Source organism: Penaeus monodon, chromosome 2 (genome assembly GCF_015228065.2).
Source record: "Penaeus monodon isolate SGIC_2016 chromosome 2, NSTDA_Pmon_1, whole genome shotgun sequence".
NCBI lineage: Eukaryota > Metazoa > Arthropoda > Malacostraca > Decapoda > Penaeidae > Penaeus > Penaeus monodon.
Window position 1 is genome coordinate 1,739,670 of NC_051387.1, and position 12,500 is coordinate 1,752,169.

The 12,500-nt window shown below is 36.7% G+C and overlaps 1 protein-coding gene across 1 annotated transcript in view; it reads right to left on the reverse strand.

The window, feature by feature from the left end:
* The window catches only part of LOC119584534 (glutamate receptor ionotropic, delta-2-like), a 53,820-nt gene that overhangs the window by 2,523 nt on the left and 38,797 nt on the right, over positions 1-12,500 (reverse strand). The window contains exons 6-9 of the mRNA XM_037933206.1: positions 11,245-11,370; positions 8,421-8,569; positions 7,740-7,842; positions 7,068-7,178 (exon numbers count right to left, since the gene is read on the reverse strand). Coding sequence (XP_037789134.1) covers positions 7,068-7,178; positions 7,740-7,842; positions 8,421-8,569; positions 11,245-11,370 — 489 coding nt within the window. The remainder of the gene's footprint in view (positions 1-7,067; positions 7,179-7,739; positions 7,843-8,420; positions 8,570-11,244; positions 11,371-12,500) is intronic.

A 12,500-nucleotide genomic window follows, 5' to 3' on the forward strand; every position in this document is an offset into this window, starting at 1 on the left:
CCAAGTCACAGAATAAACCATGGAGACAGTAATTCCCTTTGATAATTGAGAGGTAAGTGCAACTAGAAATTTGTCATGGTGTTAAGTGTGTGTTTGGAGCTAAAACTATTCACTAATTAATAAACAAGAGGTTCAGGGATTAAATAGTGTATCTAGTAACTGACCGTGATACATATTGTGTTTGGATATAGAGGTACTTAATTCAGGATACATTATAGAAGCACTTAATTTAGGATACATATTATAAAAATACTTATAAAAGTTCCTGCAGTATCACAACGAGATGAGGAATTAATAACTGTCCAAGTACTGTTATTAATGTCCACTGTTACTGTCGGCCTCAGGGGTATCAGGGGCTTTGATCAGAGTATCAGCAATTGCAAGTCATTCAAACTTGTGTGTGTGTGTGTGTGTGTGTGTGTGTGTGTGTGTGTGTGTGTGTGTGTGTGTGTGTGTGTGTGTGTGTGTGTGTGTGGTTTGTGTGTGTCATAGCAACTGACGCAAACCATAAAAGGATCCAAAGGGAAAGTCTAAGATTTATTTCACAAATGTGTCAGATCATTTTGAAAAAGGTGCTTTAGGCAAGCAATTCAATTCAAAGCATATATATATAGTGCTTTAGGCAAACAATTCAGTTAAAAGCATATATATATATATATATATATATATATATATATATATATATATATATATATATATACTTTGATTATAGACTTTGAAGAAAGGGCAGCATATCATTTTAGCATTTGGAAATTTCGTTTACCATATAGACAAAAGAAAGATAGATAGATAGATATAGAATAGATTAGACGAAGAGAGAGAGAGAGAGAGAGACAGAGAAAATGAGACAGAGACAGAGAGAAAATGAGACAGAGACAGACAGAGAGAGAGAAAGACAGACATACAGACAGAGAATAAATCAATAAATAGAACACAGAATCATCATCAATAACGGTATGCTCATGTTTGAGCAGCCGTGGACCTCTCCACCATCCTTCGCCACTAAACTCGATCTTACGCTTTTCTTTCCACTTGTACCATCGACAGCCTGCAAATATCTTTGATATTGTCGCTCAGTCTGTCTTCGGTTTGCCTCTTCCTCTGTTTCCTATCACCATCCTGTCAGCAAGTTTTTCTCAATACTTTTACTTCTCATTACATGCCCAAAAAAATTTTTTTTCCTCTTCAAGATGCCCAACAGTGGGTCTTTACAATTTTATTTTTCTAGCACTTCATCAATCGTCTTTCTCGTCCAGTAAATGCAGTACTGTCTGAACACCACATTTCAAAACTTTGATTTTTTCTTGTCTATCTATTTCAAACCCAAACTCAGAACCATATGATCCCAAGGGGAAAAACAATGAGTTCAAAAACCTCAGTTTTGTCAGTAAGGTAATGCTTCAGCTTTTCCGATTTATTGAGAGCAAGGGGGCTTTTTTGGCAATGGTTTTTTTTTTTTTTATCTCCGGTGATCATCATATGTATATTTAAAAACAGTCCAAAATAAGTGAATTTTTACTTTTTCCACAATCATTCCATTGTTTGTAACAGTTCATCATTGTTCATTCCCGGGTTTACTTTGAACCCAGAATCTTCATTTTTCTTGGCTTTAAAGAAACAAGCCAGCCTTTTCGTTTGCTTTTTCAAACTTTTTTAGTAGTGTGTAGTTCATGATATGCTGGCAATCAAAAACTATATTTGGGCGTCCCTCAGTTTTTAAATTTTTTGGTATCCCCAACACCACATTTTTTTAAAAAATCCTAGAGCCCTCATAATTTTTTCAGAATAATATTAAGAGGTGGGGGAGCAAAAGAAACCCCGTCGTACCCCTTTTTTGACTTCAAACCATTCTTTAACCCCAAAGGGGTTCTACGGTTTGTTTGGCATAAAAGGCTTTTTTTTATTTGGATGAGGTTTGAAAATTCATATCGTACATGTTACCCCCGGGGATATCGTGATCAACAGTATCAAAGTTTTCACATAAGGGATGAAACACAGGTATGGGGTCATTTGATGTTCTCTGTTTTTTCTATGATAAATTTTTAAATTTAGAACGGTTTTGGTACCCTTCCATGCAAAACCTGCTTTTTCGTCTGAAATTTTCCTTTCAACTTCATTCTTCAGCAAAAATTTTTAAAAAAATTTGTGCTTGACTTTTAATGCAATTTTTCCTATTATTTTTGCATTGGGTGCGTCCCCCTTTTTAGGTATGGGAGAAAAGGGACTGATTTTCCCAGTCTTCTGGACATTTTTTTTTCTTTTCCAAATTTTTTTGTAAGATTTTGTAAAAGAATTTTAAACACTTTCCCCAGCATTTTAATTAGTTCTGCTTTTATTATTTTTCCGGGGCTTTTATTCTTATTTTCTTTTAGGTTTTATAATTTGCCCAGCAGTGGCGGGGGTTTCCCCTCGTTGTCTTGAGTCTTTAAGTTGTTGTAGATCTTTATTTTTTTGTATAAGTTGGAACAATATGATTCATCTATCTTTGACTTTTTTTCCCATCACATAAAACAAGCCCCATCTTCAGTTTTGATAGTGCCCATTGTGGGTTTAAATTTTCGTGGATGTTTCGTATCCCTTTTAGATTTCTTTGTTGTTTATTGAAGAACAGTTTTCAATTTTTTGGGAATGTTATTTAAATTTTTTTTCCTTTTTTTTTGTCGCAAAAATCTTTGAATTTTTGTTTTTTGTTTTTTTAAATTCTTTTCAACTGGATTATTGATCCTTTTTTTTAGGCATCTTTTTTTTCAATTTTTCATTAGTGTTTTTTAGACACCGGGGGGGAATTTTGTTTTTTTTTTTTGGGCATAGTTTTTTAAGCAGTGCTAGGGGATTTCTTTTCCTCTCCCAAATCTTTTGTTTTTTATCATCTTCACTTTGATTGAGTATTTAAATTTTTTACCGGTAATTTGTAATTTATCAAGAGTTTGTAGTCGAGCTTTAGAGGTGGTGTTGGACGCTCCACTTTTTGGTCTTTTTTTAAAGTCGATAGTAGTAGGGGGGCACTGTTGCAGTCGGACCAGGTTTTTTTTGGCTTTTTTTAGAAATTTTTCCTTTTTTGGTCAGTACAATGTAGCAATTTGGTGCGTGTTTTTTTTGTCGTGAAAACCAGGTAAAGGTTTTGGGGTGGTGTTGGAACAATTTTAGGCTAAACAAAATTTATTTGTACTAAAAATTCAATAAATTTTACCTCTTTCTTTTATATCCAAAGCCGAATTTTCCAAGGTGTTTTTTTTTAGATTATTTTTCCCTATTTTGGCGTTGGGGTCTCCATGATTATTTTTACTCTCTGTTAGGGATTTTGTCTAAAGTATTTTGGAGAGATTTAAAAAAAATTTCCATTTTTTCATCCTTGAAAATATTGGTTGGGGGTAGCATTGAAATACTAAATTATGGGGTTTTGTTGTTTTCTGATTTAAAAATCGATCATTTTTGGGCTGCCCCCAATTTAGTGCATTTGCACTTTTTTCGTGAAAATCATAGAAACTCCGTGACTATAATTTCCTTCTTTTTTTCCCAAAAAAAGAACGTCTTGTTTTTTTAGTTTTGAAACTTCATACTTTTTCCAATTTGGTTCATTTTTTCTGTTTTTGAATTTGTCCCTACCTTCGTTACAGACAGAGGTAATTTAACATCTCTTTATTTTCCTTACTTCACGTTCCGTTTTTTTAATGTTTTATTTAAATTTGGACATGTTTTCTTTTTCTTTGTTTCCAGGCAGTTTAACATGTCACCTGGTTGCCAATGACAAAAAGCCCCCCTTGATAACCCACGCGAGGGCGAGTGGTATAAATTTATCGTTTTGTATTTGATCATTGGTGTAGGGGTTTTGTCAGGAGAAAAAAAAGTGAGTGGAATCCCCCAGGCCCCTTCTCAATTTCCCAGTCTCCAACTAACTAGGGGAACATCTCTGCCCCTTTTTAAAAAAAGGACCTGTAAAAAGTCAGACATATTATTTGGGGAAACCCGTAATCAGTAAATGAAGGTGTTTTCACAGATATCCATCCCTGCTGCCGACAGTTTTACCGCAACCCTGATAGGGAGCAAGAGGGGCATCCTTTTTTCAGGGGAACCCAGGGGCAGTTTTTTACCCAGGGGCAAAGAACACAGAATAGCAAAGAAAAAAGAATGAGAAAAGCGTGAAAAAAAGGAGCCTCTTTTTTCGAAAAAACAAACCTTTATAGATGGATGATTTTCAAGAGTTCGTTTGCAATTTTTAGGTTTCGTGAACTAAAAATTGTCTTTGGACTTTAAAGTCACGTTTTGATTTTTTTTGAGCCATGATTTCCCCGTTTAATTTTTGTAAGTTACATTTTTTGTTTTATTATTACTATCTGTCTCAATTAGCTATGATCATTCGTAATCACTATTTTTTGACGTATGTGGAAAAAAAAATTTCCCATTTTGAATTTACAATTTAGTTTCCTTAGACTCTAGGGAAAAAAATTTGCTAAGCAAAAGGAAAACTTTTTTAAAGTTTCATGTGGATAGAATGATTTATCTAATGTAGATACGGAAACGTGCATTGGGTTTCTATGAGCAATTGACACACGCGGGCATTGCAAAAAACCCCACACACACACTAACACAACCCCACATAACACGCCAACACATAAAACGCGAAAAACCCCCTAAACACGCACACAACACCTAACACGCACACAACACACTAACACGCAACACACACAAAAACCCCACACACACAACACACACACACACAACACACACACACCCCAAAAACACCACACACACACCACCAAAAACACACACACACACCCGCAACAGACAATAATACGCACACACAAACACTAACACGCACACACACACACTAACACGCACACACACACACTAACACGCACACACACACTAACACGTACACACACAAACCCCCTAAAACACGTCACAGACAAAAAAAACACAACACAAACACAAACAAGCACACGCGCAAACACACATACACAACAAAAAAACAAACACACAAAACACAAAAACAACAACACAAACAAACACAGATACACATAAACAAACAAACACAAACACATACACAAACAAACAAAAAAAAGAAACAAAAACAAAACAAACAAAAAAAGCCATAAAAGACTGACTGTCTCAAGCAGTTTACTTCCTCATGAGAAATAAGGGATAAAGAAAAATTTAAAAGGCTTAAATAAGCTTAAACAAACGGACGTGCAAACATGACAAACACAAACTAATTAGATCTCTTCACCCTCGCCCTTCCTTTTCGCGCTCCCCAGAAAATGGCGATTTGTCTCTTGCAGTTTTTCTTTTCTTTTTTTTTTTGATTTTTTCTTTTTTTTTTTTTTGGGGGGTGGGTGCTCCCCTTTTTTTTCACGTGGGGTGAGTTTGCGAGAGACAAAGAGACAAAGACAAAATTTTATAGATGGGAGGGAGCAGGGGGGGAAGAGAGAGAGAGGAGAAGAGAGAGAGAAAGAGAAGAGAGAGAGAAGAGAAAGAGAGGAGAGAGAGAGAGGGGAAAGAAAAAAAAGATTTGATTAGAAAACAAAAAATGGAAAAAGAAAACCATGAAAAAAGAAATACAAAAAGAACAAAAGGAGGGGGAAACAACAGAGATAAAAAGAAGGGGAAAAACCCAAATAGACGAGAAAAAAACCCAAAAAAAAAACAGAAGGGCGCAAATAAGATAAGTACAAATAAAAAAAATACCGCAAACTCTGTCACTTTTTTAGGCCAGTATAGAGGAAACGAAAGGGGTACAAAATCCATTACAAATTCTTCTCCCTGTTTGGAAAAAAGTCTAAGTAGAGTGAGTCAGGCCATTAATGTTATCAAAAACTGTGAGGCCCAAAATTTGCGAGGAAAAAGATGGGAACATTTATTAGTGGGGTTTGGGGAAAATTTTTTTAATTGGTTTAATTCTTTCATTTTTATTATTATTGGTTTTTTTATTTTTGAATTACATTTATTTATTCTGTATATATTTTTGGGGGACGCATTTTTAAAACCTATTTTGTTGTTTATACTGGACGGACAGTTTGATGTTTTTTTCGCCAAGGGGAAATATTTTAGAAAAAAAAGAAAGAAGAAAAAATATATATAGGGGTGTGTGTGTGTGTGTGTGTGGGTGTGTGGGTGGGTTTTGTGTGTGTGTGTGTGGTGGTGTTTAAATATATTTTTATATTAATATATAATATATATATTATATATTAAAATAATATATATATAATATAAATCATTTCTAGGGCCTTTTGGAATTTTTTTTTGTGTCATTCAGTATATTATTATCATCTCTCTTGGTTATCCGTTTTCCCTCTTCTCTCTCTCCTCGTTTTCACCCCTTAGGGAGAGAAGAAAGGGATACGGAAAACAGAGAGAGAGAGGAGAAAGAAAGGGGAGAGAGAGGAAGGAGAGAAAGGTAGAGAGAAACCGGGAAGCGAGAGGAGATAGAAAAAAGAAAGAGAAAAAATGGAAGAGAAAGAAAGAGATTAAAGGAATAGAGGAAAGAGAGAGAGGGCAGTGAGAAAAAGTAAATTAATATCAATATGAACTCCATCTTTCAGGATTTTTTGCCAAGATAAAAAAAACGTGATTTTATTGTAGGTCTGGTAATAAATTAGATTAGTAATAAGGTGACGCAATTGTTCTGCATCTGCATTAAGGAGCTTGTCGTGTCTTGTATCTATTCACTGAGTCTGATAGATCAGAAGGGGATGCAAATGCTAATTCAACTATGAGGCCGATAGACCGTGAATAAATGCATTCAATCATATAATTATGATAATTATTAATTAATTATGTGTGCCTGTTGTCTTTTTCGTATGTGTGTTTCTGTTTGTGTTTGTAATTCCTGTGTTGAATCAGAACAACAAATTACGTATAACGAAAAATGTCATTGAGAGAGAGAGAGAGACAGAAAGAGAAAGAGAGAGAGAGACAGAAAAGAGAAAAGAGAGAGAGAGAAGAAAAAGAGAGACAGAGAGACAGGGAAAGAGAGACACCCTCAGCGATGGTACACCTTCGAGCCAGCCGGCCTTTGCTTGCCTTCCCCGCCCCCGCTCCCCCCACAGCCGCTCCCCCCGCCCCCGCACCACCTTCTCCCGGATCTCCTGCAACACTCTGCGACAGCGGTTCCCAAGCGCCAAGCAACTGCCGGTTCCGAGCAGCATGAAGGCGCCGAGGAAGTCGAACAGACTCAGAGGCTGAAAAGATGCACATCATTATCGTGATGGCGACGGTGAAGATTTCCATAGTTATTATCATTACCATTTTTATTATATATACATCCATGTAAATGTGCGTACATACATGCATATGCATACGCACACACACACACACACACACACACACAGATATATATAAAATATATATATATATATATATATATATATATATATATATATATATATATATATATAACATATATATAATATATATATATAAATATATATATAGTATATTATATATATATATATATAGTATATTTTGTGTGTGTGTGTGTGTGTGTGTGTGTGTGTGTGTGTGTGTGTGTGTGTGTGTGTGCACACATACACACACACACACATATATATACATTTACAGACACAGTATGTATAAACATATATGCATATGTGTGTATGCACACACATATATATACGCATATTTTTCCATCTATTTCTATATATATAAGCATAAACCTATACCTATCAACCTGATAATCTATGTACCCATCTTCGTAAAGTTACCGTATTAGGTAACATAAGCATAAGTATATATTCCTATACCTCTGTGGATGACACCGGGCTCCTGTTTCTGCACCTGTCATTCTTGGGCCAAAATTTCTGCTTCCACTTGTCGAAAAGCCCCGTCTCCTGCATTCGTATGATCCTAAGAGGCGACGAAAGAGAGAGAAAGACAAAGAAAGTAAGATTAGAGAAAAAAGAAAAAAAAAATTGGTTATCCATTTCAGATTCTAAGGCCAAAAATTGCTGAGAGACAGAAAGCTTATTAATATCCTTGGGAAACGAACAATATTGCTATTTGTGTGTTGAGAAATAACCGCAGCTCAAAAGACACGTGCGCTGAGAGATTACACTCCTTGAAAGCCTTATGCTTCTGTGCCTAATAGGATTTAAATTGAAGATTTCTCGGAAAGGTTGCTGCATCTATAGCCATGCTTATGTAGATGGTGTATTTACAGCGTCTGTGTCTGAATGTGTTTAACTATCTATATATCTACTTATATATTTGTGTATCTATTTATCTGTTTCTGTCTCTCTCTGTCTCACTCTCTCTTTCTTTATATATATATGTGTGTGTGTGTGTGTGTGTGTGTGTGTGTGTGTATATATATATATATATATATATATATATATATATATATATATATATATATATATATATATATATATATGTCATAGCCCGAACACCTACAGCCCCCCAACGAGAGAATTTCCTCTCCTTACTCCTTATCAAAGAGGACCTTGAGGGGGTCGCCCTCGGGGAGCACCCAGCCGAAGTTAGCGGGGAAGAAGTGGGACCTGGCGAGGGCGAGGCGGCACTCCCCGCTGACGGCCGCGTCCTCCGCTGTCGCGAAATCCAAGTAGGACTTTTCCTGGCGGAGGAAAGAGGAAGGGGTGAGGCTCCTGTGGAGTGGCAGGCACGACGCCTCACCACTATGCCAAGTTATTTCGACACCCCATCACCCGCAGGATTTTTGTTCCACGCGTGAACGAGCGAACGACCGAACGACCGTCTCAGCCCAACTTCAAGACGTTCGGGTAAACTTGCGTCTACCTTCGCGGTACCTTTTGGCAGGCAGAGAGGAAGAGACGCAGGCTTCTGGAGGAGGCGGCTGACACTACCCTAGCTTCCTCACCCGCCGGCTGCTGTACCTCCGACGCAGGTTATGTACCGCTGACCGTGCGTGTAGTTTACCTTCTTTTCCGTAGATTAGTTAGCTTAGCTGAAGTGTTTTAGTGTTCTACGTTGTGTTGCGTTTAATGTTACGCGTCGCGTATAGTCTTGTGTGTGTAGCGTTACGTGTTTTACATGTAACGTGTTTGTTCAGTAATTAATGTTACGTGCCACGTGATTTGATGTTTTACGTTTTGTTACGTGTCAGGTGTTTTAATGTTCAACGGCGTGTTACGTACCACGTGTTTTGTATGTTTAACGTTGTGTTACGTGTCACGTGTCTTAGTGTTTACCGATGTGTTACGTATTACGTGTTTGTTCAGTTTTTAACGTGTCACGCATCACGTGTCACGTGCCAAGTCTTCCGTTTAATGTTTTTTTGTAGTACTGTGCTCGACAAATTACGCAAACAAATCCACTAATTCGACGGTTGGGTTTGTCTAATCCCTCTTACTAAAGAGGGATTAGACAGAGAGAGCGCAACACCGGACTCCCTGATCGTTCGAGACTTTGAAAGTCTAGTGGTGGCAGCGGGAACTAATCATAGATATTCATAAAAAAAAGAGTAATTTTACAGTCTAAGTATTGCTACTGGGTATTGGGAGTCATTACCCCTGGGAGGAGAGAGGAAAGGTAGGGGGGAGGGAGGGGAGAGAAAAACGAGAAAGAAAACGGGTAGAGAGAAAGGGAAGAAAGAAAGAAAACGGGGAGAGACAAGGAAGAAGGAAAACGGGGAGAGTAAGGAGAAAAAGAAAACGGAGGGAAATAGAAAGAAAACGGGAAGAGAGAAAAAGAAAATGGGAAGAGAGAGGAGATAGAAAGGTTTAAGAGAAGAAATAGGAATAGGTGAGAGCAAAGGAGAGGAGAAGAAAGGAAAAAGAAAAGGGATAGAGAAATGGGTTAAAGAAAATGGATACAGAAAATGGGTAGAGAAAGGAGAAAGGAAACAGAAAAGAAGAGAGAGAGAAAAGGGAATAAGAAAAAGAGAGAAGCCTGGAAGAATAAATAAAAATTAAGGAAGAATATGAAGTGATAGTAAAAGAGAAAGAGCGGAGACAAGAAAATAAGAAGGAAAATAGAAACGGAGGAGAAGGAAACTAGAAAGAGAGGATAAAGAAGGGGGAATGGAATAGAATGGAGAACAAGCATGAAGAGAGGGTCTGAAAGATAAATGAAAAAGAGATAGACGGGACTGAAAGAGGAAAAGCTTGGAAACTGTGTTAATAACAGAGAGTAAGAGGGAGAGAGAAAATATATATATGATGGTGAAAGCAAGGAAAGCGAAAGTAAGAAAGAGAGGAACTGAAAAAAGTAATAATCAAGGGAATGATATATAAAGAGAGGATAAGAGTAACAGTTATCCATCTTTCATGATCGTTAGTCAAATGAATGTAGTTTTAATTACTGCAATGACAAAAAAAAAAGAAAAAAAAAATGAATAGTGAAATCAGTTAAAAGGGATGATTTGAGATTATTTTGTATCAAAAAACTATATATATATATATATATATATATATATATATTATATATTATATTTATTTTTATATTTATTCATGATAATTTTTTTTTAACCAAAATTTCCTTTCCAAAGGTTGTCACGTTCAGAAAGTTTTTTTTTCTGTTTATACGTATTCTCCCTTCATCATTTCTCCTTTCTATCTTATTTCATCTCTTGTTCACTTTCCTTCTCCTCAACATGCAAAGCAAACGTCAACACAGACTCGAATTATTGGCCTAAACAAGCAACATATCCAGAAGATGTTTATAGAGGATCGTGTCTTTTCGAGATGGTAAACACAGCATGTAAAAGCAAAGGACAACCAGAGTACGTGTTCTAAGCGGAGTAATTTCAGGATTCTCGATGGTTTGCCAATAAAACAGAAGAAAATGGAGGAGGGGAAGATAAGAGATTGGAAAGGAGATAGAGAAGAGGACGAAGGGGAAAGAGGGAGAATGGAACGGTTTGAGATTTTTTTTTTTTTTTTTTTTTGGGGGGGGGGGGGGGGTTGATGGTTTAAGAAAACGGGAAAGGGATGATGGAAAGAAAGGGAGAAAAAAGAAAATGAGAAAAAAAAAAAAATGTGATCGACACAAGAGAGAAAAAAGAAGAAAATGAGAGAAAGAGAATGAAAGAAAACAAGAGCGAACACATAACGAAAAAATAGAAAAATAAACACACAACACTCAAAAATGAATAAATAAATAAATTAGTAATGATAATAAAATGACGATAATATGAAAAAAAAAATCCTAAAAAGAGAAAAACGAAAAAACTATAAAATGTATATTCAAAACAGAGAAAATCGCACACACACACACACAACACCCGAAAAAAAAAGATAAAACAAAGATTCCTTCCGCCAAACGTCTTACCTTTATGAAAGCATGTGTTCCCTTGAGGACCTGCAAGACGCCGTTGTAGTCTGTGGTGACCAGGTCCTCGGTACTCTCTGCGAAGGGCGCTCCTATGGCACGGTAGACCCCTTTTGCGTCCTGGTTCTGCGAGGCAAGACTAGGCTGTGGGGTTTCTGATAACGGGGCTGTGTGCGTGTAAAGGCGGATGTGTGTGTGGGGTGGGGGTGGGTGGGTGTTTGTGTGGGTGTAGAGGGAGGGGGGTGTTTGTGTGTATGTAGAGGGAGAGGGGGGGGTGTTTGTGTAGTGTGTGTGTGTGTGTGTGTGTGTGTGTGTGGAGGGGTGTGTTTGTATTTGTAGACGTGAGGGGGGTTGCATTTATTTGTGTGAAGGGGGGAGGGGTGTTTGTGTGGTGTGTGTGTATGTGTGTTTGTATTGCCTGTGTATCTAAGTATTCATGGACTGAACACCAGAAACTGTGTGCAATATGTGGAAAGTCAAGTAAGCCTCTCTTTTTTCGAGACACTGAAAAGGTTTCTCTTAATTACCATAAACTCGAGATAAATTCTGAAGCGAATTTTTATGCACGTGTCCATTTTTTATCAAAGGAGCAAAACCTCACAAGAAAATTAATTTGTTAATAAAAAAGGTGAAATGATATACTAGCATTTTTCTAGAATATGTTTTATCATCTCTCTCCTAAAGTTGCAATCTTTTTACACGCAGACACAGATACGTACACACACATATGCATAGATCATACGTGCATACGCACGCAAGTACACACACACACACACATATATATATGTGTGTGCGTGTGTGTGTCTGTGTGTGTGTATTTCTCTCTCTCTCTCTCTCTCTCTCTCTCTCTCTCTCTCTCTCTCCTCTCTCTCTCTCTCTCTCTCTCTCTCTCTCTCTCTCTCTCTCTCTCTCTCTCTCTCTCTTTCTGTTGCTCTCTCTCTCTCTCTCTGTCTCTCTCTCTCTGTCTCTTCTCTCTCTCTCTCTCTCTCTCTCTCTCTCTCTCTCTCTCTCTATATATATATATATATATATATATATATATATATATATATATATATAATAATATATACATATATAAATATATATACATATATATAATACATATATATATATATAGTATATATATATACATATATATACATACATTATAGATATAGTAGATATATATTATATATATATATATATATATAATATATATAATATTATTCCAGTGTGTGTGTGTGTGTGTGTGTGTGTGTGTGTGGGTGCGTGCGTGC